This window comes from Arvicanthis niloticus, chromosome 1, assembly GCF_011762505.2.
Source record: "Arvicanthis niloticus isolate mArvNil1 chromosome 1, mArvNil1.pat.X, whole genome shotgun sequence".
NCBI lineage: Eukaryota > Metazoa > Chordata > Mammalia > Rodentia > Muridae > Arvicanthis > Arvicanthis niloticus.
In genome coordinates this window covers 17259342-17275571 of record NC_047658.1, presented here as the reverse complement: position 1 = coordinate 17275571, position 16230 = coordinate 17259342, and the positions used below count along the sequence as shown (strand labels likewise).

At 42.8% G+C, this 16230-nt stretch overlaps 1 protein-coding gene across 1 annotated transcript; it reads left to right on the top strand.

The window, feature by feature from the left end:
* Nucleotides 1-605: 605 nt before the first annotated feature.
* LOC117696164 (uncharacterized) lies at nucleotides 606-15789 on the top strand. The gene is made up of 6 exons (XM_076932783.1): nucleotides 606-762; nucleotides 937-1041; nucleotides 2485-2766; nucleotides 11742-11868; nucleotides 12259-12354; nucleotides 13369-15789. Exons 3-6 carry the CDS (start codon nucleotides 2695-2697, stop codon nucleotides 15618-15620), a joined length of 2547 nt encoding a protein of 848 aa, XP_076788898.1. The 5' UTR covers nucleotides 606-762; nucleotides 937-1041; nucleotides 2485-2694; the 3' UTR covers nucleotides 15621-15789.
* The last annotated feature ends 441 nt before the right edge of the window (nucleotides 15790-16230 follow it).

Genomic DNA, 16230 nt, shown 5'->3' with positions numbered 1-16230 from the left:
AAAAGAGTAATTTGTGCATTTAACTGCTAAGCTACCTCTCTACCGCCTCATTCCCTCTCCCCTGCAGAATTAAGTTTAAACAAAAGGCAAGAGGTATGTAACTAAGCAATCTTAGTTTTATGGCCCCTCTCTATCATTGTCTCTGGCTCCAGTCTGTCCTGCAAAGTGGTCTAAGAAGTTGTCAGAACTGTGTGAAATCCATTTTCCTGTGACAAGATCCTATCTCCTGGCTTCCGCACATCCTTTCTCCCATTATGAGTGTTCTATTTCTGGGGTCCATTCTCGGGGTCCACTGTCTCCACAGTCTGTAAAAGACGGAGCACAAAATATCTCTTTTGAATATCATGATTCCTGTCAGACCAGTCACACCATATGGGACAGCTTTCAGACTTCCACTCTTAGAGTTTTATTTAGCTTCCCCCGCCCATAGGGAATCAAAGTTCCTGGATGCTGTACGGATACAGCCACGACAGTTTCTATGGTAACTGGAACCACCTGGTTTGCCATGCTGACTGCTGGCAGGCACTCGGTTTCAAAAGTGTTAGTGGGCATGCGCATTGTTTTAGTGGGCGTGGACAAATCCTGCCGGAAATCTAAAAGACACCGGAAATAGAGTGGCCGTGAAACCTTAAATATTGTAGTCATTCTAGTGTTACTTCGCTGGCGGGTCCACGAGGTGGTTTGGAACTTTTCCATCCGGGACTTTTTGGCTTCCGTGGGCGGAAGTCGCCGTCCGGCGTGCCGTGTGCAGAGCTCTCTGAGGTGAGCGGCGGCCGCGCAGTGGCGGGGCCGGTTTGCGGTGCAGAGCGCTGGTTTGTGGTGCTTGACGGGCTGAGGCGGCTGTCGGGGGTCGTCGGATAGGCTGGGGGGTCGTTGGCTCGTTTTCACCATGTTCTCGAGGGTTTTCCGTGTCTTGTGTGTTTTGTCACTTCCCAGTGTGCTCTCCTGTGAGATTTCACAGGGACGTCCATGAAAGTTGTCAAGCGAAGACATTGTGGGCGCTGCAGGAGCGGGTCCTGAGTAGGAGCCGGGAGCTTAAGGGTAAGGACTTTGCAGTGGCTTGTGACCCACTCAGGCCGTGATTGTCGTGGGAGTCGGCGCAGGCAGGATGGAGCCTGGAGCGGGTGTGAGCTTGTGATGGCGACTCTGGTTGGTTAGTGTGTGCGTGGCCAGTGACTGGGGCTTGATTCCGTGTAGTACTACGTGAAGAGAAACACTGTTGGCTTGACCAAAGTAGAAAGTGTCAGACCACAGGTGTCTGAGCTGTGTGTGTTCATGCTCTCACTCGTGAGGTAGGGAGGGTGCCCCACGCTTTGCATGCTGCCTAGTACCTCAGCTGCTGAGCTCAAGAGATTTCTTCTAAGGTCTGTAAAAGTAAGGAATTTTGTTTCATGCGCTGCTGTTGGGTCTCCTTTACCAACTAATTGTCCCTACATCTCTGGGTGGCCAGCGTTATTGAAGAAAGAAATCCAAATATTAAAAACAAATTTTCATTCTTTGGGGGCACTTTAGAGTCATATTTGGGAATCCTTCGGAGATTATGTGCATCGGGGCTTGCCTCTCTTTGGGATCCTATACAGACGTTAAGGATCACTGATTGATACAAATCATATTGAGCCATATTATTTGTACCCCGGTATTTGGAGTCCTTAAAAACTATGGATTGGTCCGAGAGTAGTAGCTCATGCCTTTAAATCCCAGCACTTATGAGGCTGAGGCAGTGAAAGTTAAAAGGCTAGCCCGGTCTACATAGCAAGTTCAGGAGAGCCAGAACTACATAATAGACCCTGTCTCAAACACACACACACACACACACACACAGAGAGAGAGAGAGAGAGAGAGAGAGAGAGAGAGAGAGAGAGAGAGAGAGTCAGAGAGAGAGACACAGAGAGAGACAGACAGACAGACAGACAGACATGGGGTGGTGGTTGGTTGGGGTGGGGGAGTGAGGATTGGGTAAGCCAATTTTTCTTAATGTGGCTGTGTGTCTAGAAACTCAACACTAGAATCAGAATTGGCTGTCATCCTGAGCTCTTTGTGCAGCAGGAAACAGGAATGCTGTTTTAGGTGCTGACTACAGAAGGGACTGCATCGATACAGTGGCCAGGGTGTTCCTTAGAATGAAAACAACTCGAATGTGTACCCCTGTCCTGCTGTGTAGCGACCTAGAGCAGATCAAGCAGAATACTCATGCTTATGTGTAGCTGAAAAGATTGTTTGAAATGAAATCAAAGTTAAGTCAGCAGCTTACTGGGTTTTTGTGAGTGTTTTACCTCTTTTCGGGCCGATGCTGAGGGCCTCCCTGGCGTGGCATTCTGGATCCCTGTAGTAAACACCTCTGTCCTCATTTTGTAATGACTGAGTTAGCACATGGCTTTCTGCTGGTTAACATGTGAGTGCTGCAGTGTGCTCTTCCTTCCTAATGGATGGTTTCTCATTTTCTTTTTATTGTTTTCTTTTTTGTTTGTTTGTTTTATAACCCAGACTAATGACAAGAGCAGGCCCTCACCAATTCATGGTCAGATGTTGGGTCAGTTGTCTTTTAGTGATTTCCGGTGTCTCTGAGACCACTGAAATCATTCAGGCCTCAGGATTTCCTGCTGTGCCACAGCTAGCCCTTCTTCAACATCCGTAACTCCTGAGGAATTTGGATTTGCTACCAAGGAAACCTCAAGCATAGAAGACAGAGGGGACATGGCTGCAGATATGAATTCCCAACAGAAGAGCCAGCCACTGGGCACGGAGGAGCAGCGCGCACCATGTGAGGTGAGCAGGAGTGACTTCATGCTTGGTTCTTCATTCTGAAGGGCAGATGCAGGAAGCAGCAGACTTCTGAGATGCTCTTAATCTAGTTAGGAATGGACTATACATAGACCACACTAACTAATTACACCTCGCCTCCTTGTGCTGCCTTTCTCTGGATACAGGGTCTTGATGTGAGGCCAGCCTGGAATTCTTCTATATAGCCCAGGCCGCTGTCAAACTCAACACCGTTCTTTTTCCCCCATCTCTCCAGTGGTGGGATATCTACATGTCTACATCACTATAGATAATGTCTCCTCTACTTATTGTCAAGTTCTTCTTCCTCTTGAGTTCTAGTTTTTCAGGGTTGTTCCTCTTTTACATCTTGCCATCCCCAGTTCTTAAAGCTCGCCCGCTGTGCCCATCTCTGTAAGAAATGGTGCATCTGGGGAGGTAGAGTTTTCATTTGTCAGTTCTTAGTCTCATGGATCTGTTTTATGTCTCATGTTCTGTTGTCCCTAAAACAGGACGAGGTAACAAGGCAGGTTAGTTGCAGGGAGGAGGGAGATGGAGGAGAGAGAAGCCTATATCCAGGCAGTGAGGCCAGCAAGCAACTGTAGAAAGGAACAGCTGTGTGTTTGGCATTGTCAGAGAAACTGAGGAAGCCTAGAGTGCCAGAGAAAGCATGCTTAGTGTGCTTTTGGGGCAGCATCTGAAAAAGAGGAGAAAAAGTTAGTTTCTGTCTTAGAGCACAGAAAAGCCTGCAGTTTAACAGTGAAGATCTGTAAACACTGTTCTGAGGGAGACTGGTTAGTGTGGTAATTATTTCTCCCAACTATTTACCATGTCTTTGAAGACCCCCCTCTCTGGGGAGACCCTCACTCAAGTCTCAGGAAGTCATGGCCACCCAAAATCTGGATGAATCTGGATGCAAACAGCAGAGGCTTTATTAGGGAGAGTTAGCCGGCTAACGGTCAATTCGTTAGGAGCTGAATTGACAAAGACCGGCTGGCTGAGGGGCTTTTTAAAAGGAGAAAACCACAAGCCAGGGGAGTGAGGAGGGGATGAGGGGTTGCCAAGGAAACATAACATAAAAATAGCGGAAAATTCCAGAGGAGCCCAACCTAAGTGAGTCAGGGTCATGTGGAAAACACTCTGTATACTCATTCTTCTCAAAAATGTGGCCTTGCCCTGTCACTTGCTCAACTATTTCTCAGTTGCTGCCCTGTCATCGTGGTTACTAGTTTCTCAGCCCCACCTAGATGACTTGCATTCCTCTCTTCTGGTTCCTGAAACTAGCCAGTCTACACTTTTAGCTTGCTTCAGAGAAAATTTTCCATGTCCTTTAAAGTGAGGCTTAGAGAAAAGCCTATATACATTTTATAAAATGATTTTTATAAATTTTCACTCTACAGTCTTCAGGTGAATCTACTTTCCTGGTGTCTTCTCTCCAAGTAATGGTAGCCAGGAGTTGGATTAACTCTTCTGGGATGAGACAGTAGTTTTATAAAGTTCCAATCTTAGGAGCAGAGCAGAAAGTCCTGTTTCCACCTGGACTAGAGGTAAAGCTGAGGTTTCATTCTTTTGGCCAGGAGGAAGTAGTTTCCTCTTACTGAGCCTCAACAGGCTCACATGCCGCCACCCTTTTAAATCCTAAAGAGGACAGTTGTGTTGGTCTGCCGTCTGCTGTTCCACGGTAAGGTAGACTTTAAAGTTGACATCGAAGGAAAGAATCAGTTTTCAGCGTCTCAAACTGCTAATCTCAATACCTAACTGTGCGTGCAGTTCTTACCAGATCCCTCTTCCCGACCAGCTGTGTCCAGAGTGCCTGTTCATCCATAAATTTTTGCCTAATGGACAACTCTTTGTTTTTCTTTTCGATGAGTAATGTTATGGGTTAGATATTCACTGTGCTAATATTTTCTCCAAGTGTTTCTATGTCCTGTTCATGGAGTTATCAGCAGCTGGCAGCAGCCAGGGCAGCTTCCTGTGTGCCAGGCCCAGTGCTAATCCTCACAGGAGACTTCTGAGCTGATGCTCTTGTTCCATCCTAAAGAAGAGAAGCTGAGGCCCAGGTCACATAGCCAGTTGAACCCAGCTACCAACCTGGGATTCAAGTCTGGCAGTGTGCTCTAGGGTCTGGCTACTAATCCCATTCCCTGCTCCTCTGAGGAAATTTCCAGGCCAGGCTGCTGCCTTGGTGCTCCACACTCTGCATTGTCCTGTGAGCCTCCTACACTGTCATCTGAGAATTCTTTTCCTTTCATGTGTCCAGGGCCCTTAGTCCCAAAATCATAGCTGCTCAGAAATTTTTGTGATATCTCTTGCAGGAAGGAGCTCCTGGGGATGTGTGTGTAAGCAAAGACACAGTAAACCACCAAACTAGACTCCTCAATGCAAAGAAAGAAAGGTTTATTGGGGAGCAAACTGCAGGCAGGGGCAGGGGGAAAGAGGGGAAAAAATGAGCAACCTCTATGTTAGCTGGGCGGGCTCTTTAAGCTGATGAAGACTTTCCCAGTTGACCAGGAGCCCAAGGTAGTTGTCCTTTGGAGGAAGATTAAAGATGGTTTCCAGTAAACAGAGACCCACTTTTAAGCTTCTGTTTACCAAGCTAAATTCTTTGTTTATCCCTGGGATTTCCTTTTGTCCATGGGACTGCTGTCGGTAGGGCACTGCTGTGGTCTAAACTGGATGTATTCAGGTAAATCCTAGAAACAAACACCACAGATTTAGGTGTTTATTTTTTTTAACTTTCTTTTTTCTCTTTCTTTCTTTCTTTCTTTCTTTCTTTCTTTCTTTCTTTCTTTCTTTCTTTCTCCTCTTCCTCCTCCTCCTCTTCCTTTTTCTCCTCCTTCTCTTCCTCCTCCTTCTTCTTCTTCTCTCTCTCTCTTTTTTTTTGGTAGGTTTTTTGAGTCAGAGTTTCTTGGTGTAGCTTTGGCTGTCCTGGAACTCTCAGTGTAGACCAGGCTGGCTTCAAACTCAGAGATCTGCCTCTGCTTCCCAAGTACTGGGATTAGAGGTATGTGCCACCACTGCCTGGCTAGATTTAGATGTTTTAGTAAATATCAGAGTTTATGTGCCTATATTTGAATGTATCATGGAAATGCTATTTCTCCTTTTATTGCATATATCTCTGGCTAGGCTTACACTGTGGGCTGGAACTCTCTCTGCTCTTGCTAAAGGCTTCTATTATTTACTCCTACCCCAAGTATGCTTTTCCTACCATTCAGATATTTTTACATATATATTTGAGACAAGAGCTCACTGTGTATCCCTGGTTGGGATGAAACTCACTGTGTAGTCTATGGTTAGCCTTGAACTCAGAGATTCACCTGCCTCTCCCTCCCGATTAAAGATGTGTGCCATCATGTCTGACTAGCTTTCTGTTTTAAAACATCTTATTACTCGTGTGTAGTGTGCACATGTGTTTATGATTGCCTCTTTGTGGGCATAGAGGTCAGAGGACACTTTACAGAGTTAGTTCTTCCCTTTCACCTGTTTGTGGGTTCCAGGGGTCAAAGTTGGGGTCAGGCTTGAGTGGCAAGCGCCTTTATCCACTGAGCCATCTCATAGGCCTAATTACCGGTATTTATTGAATGAAAAATGAGATAAAAGATGGAGGACATAACTTCTCTTAAAGTCTGGGCAAAATTTTTATTGTAGATATAAGGAAGACAGCAGACAGAGAGAAGAGACCAGGAAGAGAATGGTCCACAGACTAAACCCCACCATGAGAGGAGAGAGGTGGGAGGGAGAGCAAGTGGGCTGTCAACCATGGCAAAGAGGCCAAGAGAATGCAGAGTTCTGTACAGATTCAGCTAGGATAAGGGAAGTGGAAGCCCTGCTGCTGGGACAGAGGTTTAGAGTAGGAGGCAGGACAAGAAGTACTGGGAGGAGCCACAGGTGCTGAGGAGTGCTGGGAGAGTTGGCCAGCATCTGTCCATTGTGTTTTAAAAGATTTATTTTATGTATGTGAGTACATTGTAGCTGTCTTCAGACACACCAGAAGAGGGCATCACATCCCATTACAGATGGCTGTGAGCCACCATGTGGTTGCTGGGAGTCAAACTCAAGACGTCTGGAAGAGCAGTCAGTGCTCTTAACTGCTGAGCCTTCTCTCCAGCCCCCAAATCTGTCTGTCTTGATAAGATGAATAGGCTCCTTGGCTGTCCTGGAACTTGTTATGTAGACCAGGCTGGGCTCAGGCTTACAGTAATTTGCCTATGCCTTTGAAAAACCTGGCTATTTTCAAAGCCTTTAAAGATATTTATGTGTTTGTGCCTATATGAGTTTGCACATGTACACTGTGTGCAAGCAGGCCTCTGAGGAGGCCAGATAGGACGTAGAATCCACTGGAACTGGAGTCACAGGCAGTTAGTTGTGAGCCATCATTTGGGTGTTGGGAACTGAACTGTGACCTCTTGACTGCTGAGCTAGCTCTCCAGTACTGTTTAGTTTTAATGTGCCGCTTCCCTCATTCTTTGGTTAATTTTTAGTATCATTATTTCTTTGTCATTTGTCATAAAGTGTAGATGTCAGAGGACAACTTCATTTCTTTCTACTCTGTGGGTCTTGGGCATCATTGTCAGTCTTAGTGGAGATGCCTTTATCTGCTGAGCCATCTTTTAGCTTAGTTACTGTTCTTTTTTAAAGGAATTTTAGGTTGCTAGAGAGATGACTCAGCAGTTAAGAATATTGGCTGTTGAGCAGAGGAACCAGGTTCAGTTCCTAGTATGGTAGCTTGCAGCTGTCTATAGTCTAGTTCCAGGGGATCCCATGGCCTCTTCTGGCCTCCCATGCATATGGTACACACGTGTGTATGCATGCAGATGCAAAACACTCATACATAAAACATTGTAAAAAATTCTTCCAAAAAGCAGAATTTCAAAAATGTTTTGATGTTTGATTAGTGGCATGCAGACCTCTTCTTGAAATTTGTGGTATTTTGAAATGTGACTTTTCTGGATGGGTTGTATGAAAATTAGGCTTTCTGTGTCATTTCACATTCTCCAGTGCAGTGTCTGCCAGTGTCTTCCATTCCTCTATAGTCTGGGTGCCATCAGTATGTCGTGATCCTTAACCAGTGTGCTCCTTCTCTAGTCACTCCCCTCTCCCATCTCAGAGCCCTCCTCAGCTGAAGTTCCCTCCTGTGAGAGAGGCAGATCACTGAGTGAGAAAGTTTTCTTTTTCTTTTTGAGACAAGGTCTCACTGAGTAGCCCTTGCTAGGCCAGACTTTGCTTTATAGACCAGGTTGCCCCTGAATTCACAGAAATCCCCTGCCTCTGCCTCCAGAGTGGCTGGATTACTTGTAAAAGCTTATTCCACATACAATTGAATGAGCAAGGGACTTGTTTGTGTAGTTCAGGAAACAGGAAGAGCTAAGCTTCCTCAGTTGAGTGGGAAATGCCTGTATCATGTCTATGGCTCCCTCCACTGGAATGCCTAAAATTAGCCACACTAAAAATATCAAGTGTAGGCCTGTGTCCCAAGGAAGCAGAGGAATGCTGTTGGTGCCATTGCTGAGAGTATCACTTAGTCAAGACAGTTTGGGAAATTGCAGTCAAGTTTGTGAGGTCTGTTGTCTGACACCCAGTATTTCCACTGCTGGAGTAAATGCAGCAAGGTAGAGCTCGCAGGCTCAGCAATCTCATTGATCACTGCCGATCAGCTCATTGAGAACAGGGCATTTGCTTGCAGATTTAATTCATATGTTCCTAAATACATAAATATGTGCTTGAGATTGCACTCCGGTGTCCATTTACTTTTTGAGTGTCACCTGGTCATTGCTCTTTCTGCTTCTCATTCTCAGTCTTCTTTGTTTCTTGGTAGGGTCTTAATATAGCCCAAACTAGCCTCAAACCCCCTGTGTAGCTGGCAGTTGTCTTGAATTCTAATCCTTCTGCCTCCACCTTCCAAGGGCTAGATTACAGGCATATACCACCACATTTTTTTTTCTTTAGTTTTTTGTTGCTGTTTGCTTACATTTTAGTATTTTTAAGGAACTTAGTTGATTTTTCTTTATAATAATAATAATCTTTTTCACCTATTACAGTATTTTATTATTCATTTTTGCTCTTATAGTTATCTGGTTTTGTTCTTTCTGAGTTTTTTGATTTGTTATGTTTTTTCCTTTTTTTTTTTTTTTTGGCTGGGGAAAAAAATTCTCAAACTAGCTGTTTAGCTGAGGTCAGCCCTGAACTCTTAGGATTTTTTTGTTTGTTTGTTTGTTTTGTTTTGTTTTTTTGAGTCAAAGGCTCCCCATGCTTCTCACAGTTATAAAGGCTTCGAAATCCTAGCAGATTGGTTATCTGAAGACTCCGCTGCCATGAACTGATTATCTATTAAAGGTAGATGTGAATTTGGGAGTGCATGTATTCTGGGGAGCTTGTTTTGTTTTTGGTGCATGTTTTCTCTCTGTTGTCCTGGCTGTTCTGAAACTCACTATGTAGCTCCAGCTGGACTCAGACTCTTCAGAGATCCATCTGCCAACTGCCTTAGAAGTGCTGACATTCAAACTGTGTGCCACTAAGCCCAGCTGTGCAGGCATTCTATACACAGGATGAAATATATTGAAAATTATTAACTCTCCAACTCTCATATTAATGTAATTAATTGATACTTTCTCTATTAAGGCATTCCAATGGAATATTTTGAGAATTATGCATATTAGTTACAGTAATATGCCTGACATGTTAATGTAAGGAATTTTAATACAGAATATATTTTACACAGGGAAGCAGTATGTGAGTGAGTGACAGTGCTTTGCCTGTTGGTAGGTGTCACTAGTGTCAGACTAGCAGATCTGTCAAAAGTACTTACAGTTCAGAAAGAAATAGCATGTGCTAGTTATGCATGTGGGAGCCTGAAGGTTGTCAGTGTTGTATTATAAGATTTTCATACATAAGTAAAAGTAGAATGAATTGTGTTCCCAGCTCCTCCTTTGAGTAATTATCAGCATAGGTCCATCCTATTTATCCCCTTTTCCATTGCTAGGTTATCTGTCGCCAAATACTAAAAGCTCTTTTTCTTTGTGTGTTGGAATTTATCTCTGATCACCTTTTTATATAACCATAAGTTATTTTTAACACCACCTGTTCCTGCTTATACTATCATATGTAGAGTCTCCCTTGAAAGGTCCAGCCAGTGCCCACACATCCAGAGTCACTAAAAAGTATTTTAGTCTCTTTTAATCTCTTAATTTTTCTCCTCTGTGTTAATCATTTCTTAAGAACTTGGGTTATCCTTTAGGTTGTGACAGATTTTATATTTGGCTCAGTTGCTTTTTGATGGTGTCACCTAACGTGCACTCTGATCCTTATATTTCTAGTAAGCTGGTATCTAAATATAAACATGTACTGTCTAGTATGATGGTGACACATGGCAAGTAGCTGTCATTGGCTAAGGGAGACTCAGAGCAGCATTGTGGACTGTAATTTGAAGAGTCAATATTCAGAGGATTATTTAATTTTATATGTATGATGAATGTTTTTGTTTTCATGTATTTGCAGTCTGTATGCCTGGTGCTTTTAGAAACCAGACGAGTGCATCAGATACCCTTGAACTGGAGTTATAGATGTTTGCGAGACACCATGTAGGTGCTGGGAATCAAACCCAGGCACTCTGCAAGAACAAGTGTTCTAAACTACTAGGTCATCTTACAGCCCTGTTCTTGTTTTTGTTTTCCTTCTACCTTATATAGTCCAGGATCTCATGCCCAAAGAATGGTCTCTTCTGTAATTAGGACAGGTCTTCCCACATTAACAATCAACAGTGACCATTACAAGCTCTAGTCAGGTGGACCAAGGATACTGAGTTGACCTGTAGAAAATGGTTTCAAGATGTGTCCATACGAACTTAATTTGTAGTTTCTGAAGCCAAGGGCCATAAAGACCCCCAAACCTATGGGAGCGTTGGAAGATGGAACCAAGCTTATGTTCATTAGCACTAGCTGTATGTAAGATTTTATGGTCTTTGAAATTACCTTATGCAGATGATGTAATTTGTGTCTAAGGTTGGTGTATTTATTTTTGTGTGATTATTCTTTTCTAGGTGGTATGAGAAGTTTTATGAGGTACATTGTACAGGTGTACAGAGAGAAAGGAGTATTAGATAAAATGTAGGAATATTCCTTACTTTTCTCCTCAACTGGACAAAATACTTAATAGAAACATCTTGAGAAAATATTACACAGAGACAGGAGGGTAACTGCAGTTCTAGGCCATCCTAATTTACATAACAAGTTCTGGACCAGTGAGTATTAGGCCAGTCAGGCCACAGAATGAAGCTCTGTTTGAAGAGAAATGGAAGGGAGAGGGAGAGAGTTACTGGTTTTTGTATTAGGAATCAGGAGGTAGGGGGCTTGTTTTCATAGCTGATCAGTAACCAGCCACATGTATAACTAAGAAGTCCTTATTACAAGGGGGAGTTCTTGGTTACTTCTGCTTTAGTATACAACCTCAAGAGGAAAAATTACAGAAGGACAATGACCAATCTCTGTTCTTCATCTTTGAAGGGGATTGGGGTAGTTTAGACTGGTGCTCTTTGAATACTGTGTACTAATCTGCAGAGGTAGGTAGGTGACCCAGAGTCAAGAAGACAGATACAGAATGAAGTCAGAGATGCCAGGCTTTCAGCTGACATTTAGTTTCCAAGCAAGAAGTCAATACTTAAAGCAGCTTCTAAATGCCAATTTCATAATGTTGAATCCAGTGGATCCAGCATAATGCTAAATTATGCTGGAATATTGTTGCTTAATCTATGTTGTGCTGTGTACTCTTTCTTAAAGAGAATCCTTTTCTAATATATTTAAGAAGTGTGATTGTGTATGATGAATGGCAGGATTGATTGCTTTATAAGTGTTCTCTATCCCCCTAAAATAATGGAAAGGAGATGTTTTATGGAAAATGTAGTGAAATTTCATTAATAACTTACCTTATATATATCTTTTCTACTTGCCAATGACAAGGCATTCACAGTGAACTGTGGTACATTGTTACAGAGGTGGATGTCCTTTGAGGATGTGACTGTGGACTTCAGCCAGGAGGAGTGGCAGCAACTGGACTCTGCCCAGAGACGCCTGTACCAGGAGGTGATGCTGGAGATCTACAGCCACCTCTTGGCAGTGGGTGAGCATGGCCGGCTGGGCATCCAGGATGGGCCTTTTTGAGGAGATGCTCTTCCTTCCCTTTCCAAAGCATAGTGGCATAGTGGGGTATCAGAAGTGTAATCTCTGTCTGTCCTGTCAGTCATTGTCTCTCCTTCCCTCCCTCCCTCTTTTCTTCCCTCCCTTCTTCCCTCCTTCCCTCCTTCCCTCCCTCCCTCCCTCCCTCTGTGTGTGTGTATGTGTATGTTTACTTCATTTGTCTTGGTGCTTCGTTTCTTTTGTTCACCTAGTGTATTACTTATACAAAATAGAGTGTTGACTTGGTTTTCCCAATGAGGCAGTGCAAAGCTTCATTGGATCATCTCTAAAGACAAGAAACTACCCAAAACCCCAATATTCTTTTGATTAATAGGGTATTCCATTCCCAGCCCTGGAGTCATCTTTAGGATGGAAAAAGGAAAGGCGGTGCAGGCAGCAAAGGCTGAATTCCCAGGCCACAGATATCAAGGTGAGCCATTGCTTCCCAGGCGGGGTAGATTTCATGAGGCCTTTGCCAGTTGTCTCACCAAGTCCCCAGTGGCGGTCACTTTTAGTTTGTTTTCTCCTTGGAGTTTTTATTTTTATAATAAATGCAGTCCATTTATTGTTGATGTGAGGCAATGTAAGACTTTATGAAAGGTAATTTGTGGGATGAGCTTGTCTGTCCATGGAGAGGAGTAAACCTAAGTGAACTAACTCAGGCATTTTCTTCTTACCAGTTATGTGTATTCCCATGTGTACATGCAGAAGAATTTTTATTTGCACATCTTGTTTGTGAACACCTGACATTAGCCAAGTTGATTAATATATTGCTCAAGTAATGGAAAAAGGACAGGTTGTAATTTGTGTGTTCTAATAACTGACTTTTGAGTTAGTATATTGTCTTTTAGGTTCTTACTGTCATTTGTGTTGTGTCTATGCTTTGCTCTCCATGTTTATCTCTGAATTTATGTTGATCTTTCTTTCCTATACTAGTTAATTTTTCCACTTAGTTGTGGCACCTTAGGCTTAGTGTTATGTATGTTCCTCTTCTCATTCTGTGATAGGTTTGCCTTAAAGGCTCTGTTCAATCTGAACATGTAGTTCTCATTGTTGATAAATTTCTCAGTCCTTGACTTTACAGTCTCTCATGCTCTGTTTAGATATGTGAGGACAGTTTCCATAAGATGGTTCCCTTCCTTCATTTTTGGAGATCAGAAATTAGGATCCACCTCATTCAAATCAGAAAGGCTTTTTGTCTGGCTAATCATTTTTTTCTCTCCTGGGCTTCTGAACTATTTTCTCCTGATACTTTATTTTGTTATTTTGGAATCCTTACTTGTTTCCTTTTGAATCCATAAGTGTTTTTCTACTAATTATTAGTATCATGAGCATCATGAGAACCTGATTTAGGCATTAATGTTTAGTCTCAGTCTGCCGGTACGATTGAGTCATCCTCCATCCTGTTCACTCTGCCTATTTCTTCATCTCTTTCTGTTTGTAGAAAAATCAGGAAATGATACCTCACCACAGAACGTGTCTGAGAAAGCTTCAGTTCATAGCAATATGGCAAGTGAAGTCAAAAGAGATGGTTCATGGCATTCCTTTTTACAAGAACTATGGCAGGGTGCTGATATTACAAAGCGAGATCAACAAAACCAGATTCTACCCTTCCCTCCTGTTTCTTTCCTCAAGAAAACTCTGAGCAAAAATAGTGGTCATGAATATCAAAAGTCCAGGGAAACCATTCCTTTGGGACCCTACCTCATTTCAACACAAGAGGGTCTTCCACAATATCGCTCACTTCCAAAAAGTTTGGATCTAAACCTAGGAACAAATGGTCAGAATGAAAGAGATCAGCTCATTGACATTGTTACATCCAGTCAGCTTCTTATACCAGGCTCCTGTAATACTAACTCTGTGGTTACTCATGGAGGAGAAGAATCATACAGAAGTACTGGGAATGGAGACGTTCTCAGCCATAAACAACCACTGATCTATGGAAACCATTTTCAGGAGAAAGCAGATCAAGGTTCTCAGTGTCGGGAGGTACTCTATGCCATATCTTTGCATAAACCTGCGATCACTCTCACTGTGGACAGACCTATTGTTTCCTACAGTGGTGGGAAGGCTTTCCTTTATGTGTCGGATTCACTGAGCCATCCATTCCAGCTGAAGGTGGACCATCTAGTTCACACTGGAGGGGACCAACAGCACGAGCAAATTCACATAGAAGAGAAACCGTATGTTTGTACTCTGTGTGGGAAAGCCTTCAGTGATGGGTCAGCTTTCTATGAACATGAATTGATTCACAAGAATCATACACCTTTTATCTGTGACATTTGTGAGAAGGCCTTCTTACGTAAATCAGAGTTGACATCCCATAAACAAAGTCACAATGGAGAGAAGCCTTACAAATGCAATGACTGTGGGAAATCATTTAAGTTTCCATCCCAACTGAAGGTGCATCGTCAAATTCATACAGGTGAGAAGCCTTATGAATGCCGTGAATGTGGAAAGTCATTCAGTAAGACAGCCAAACTCAAGGTGCATCAACGGATTCACACAGGGGAGAAACCTTATGTATGTTCTCAATGTGGAAAGGCCTTTAATCAGAAATCAATACTAGACCGGCATGAAAAGCTTCACCCTGGGGAGAAGCCTTACAAATGCAGTGACTGTGGGAAGTCATTTAATTATCCATCCCAACTGAAGGTGCATTGCCATAGTCACACAGGGGAGAAACCTTACAAATGCCACGAGTGTGGGAAATCATTTAATTTTCCATGTGAACTGAAGGTGCATTATCAGAATCACACAGGAGAGAAGCCTTACAAATGCCGTGAATGCTGGAAACTGTTTAGTAAAATGTCCCAACTGAAGGCACATTATCGAGTTCACACGGGAGAGAGGCCTTATAAATGCAGCCACTGTGGAAAAGCCTTCTCTACGAAGGAACAAGTCCAAGAGCATGAGCGGATTCACACAGGAGAGAAACCCTTTGTGTGCACTGAATGTGGAAAAGCCTTCAGTAGCAGGTCATCTTTCCGTAAACATCAGTTAATTCACACTAAAGAGAAGCCTTTTGTCTCTCAGAAATGTGAGACAGGCCTCCAGGAGTCTACTTTGACACCCCATCAGCAACTTAATATTGGTGAGAAGCCTTACAAATGCCCTGACTGTGGAAAGTTGTTTAATTATCCATCTCAATTGAAGTCACATTATCAGATCCACACTGGAGAGAAGCCTTGTAAATGTCCTGACTGTGGGAAATCATTTAGTAAAACATCTCAACTGAAGACACATTCTCGAATACACACAGGGGAGAGGCCTTATGTGTGTTCCGTATGTGGGAAGGCCTTCAGACAGTTCTCAACATTGAGTAGACATGAAAAAATTCACATGGTGGAAAAACCTTACAAATGTAATTTCTGTGGGAAGTCATTTTGCTCTCCATCTGAAATGAAGGTACATCTTCTGATTCACACGGGGGAGAGACCTTACAAATGCAACAGCTGTTGGAAAGCCTTTTGTACTAAAGTCCAACTCCAAGAGCATGAGCGAATTCACACAGGAGAGAGACCTTACGTTTGCACTCATTGTGGGAAAGCCTTTAGAAGCAGGTCAGTTTTCTCTAAACATAAGTTGATTCACAGGAAGGAAACACCTTTTATCTGTGAGAGATGTGGGAAAGTGTTCTTACAGAAGTCAGAGTTGACATCTCATCTGCAAACTCACATTGAAGACAAGTCTTAAAGACTGTCAGGACTGGAAATGATTTAGTTAGATACACAACTGAGTGTGTACCATCAAATTCACATGGTGAAGAAGCCAAATACAGTGATGGGAAAGTCTTAGCTTCTAATGCCCAACTCTGATAGTATAAACAAATGAATTCACCCAGGAGACACCTTTGTGTTCTGAATGTGGAAAAGTCTTTGGTAACACGTTAACTTTATAAACATCAAATGTCTCAGAGTGTGAGACTATTGTCTCTCACAATGTGGGTCAGATTTGGCATCTGGTAGAGGAACTCATTGTAGAGTAGGCTTTGGAATGTCATGACTTGGAAATCATTTCTGTATCAGAGATTAGTCCCATCATCAGTTCATAGGTGGGGATGCCCTAAGTGTTCTGAATGAAGGACGGTCCTTAACAGGTCAGAATTCAACATATATATTACATGACTCATACCACAATTAGTTTTTTACAGGTGCTGTTCTACATAACAGGTTTTACTGAGAAATGAATTCCTAGCTTATTAGCATATTCCAAAATGAAATTTATTTACTTGAAGTTCATTTTATGCTAAGATCTAATTGCACATCGCCTGATTAATATTACAGCAAATAAATTTGTTTGTTTA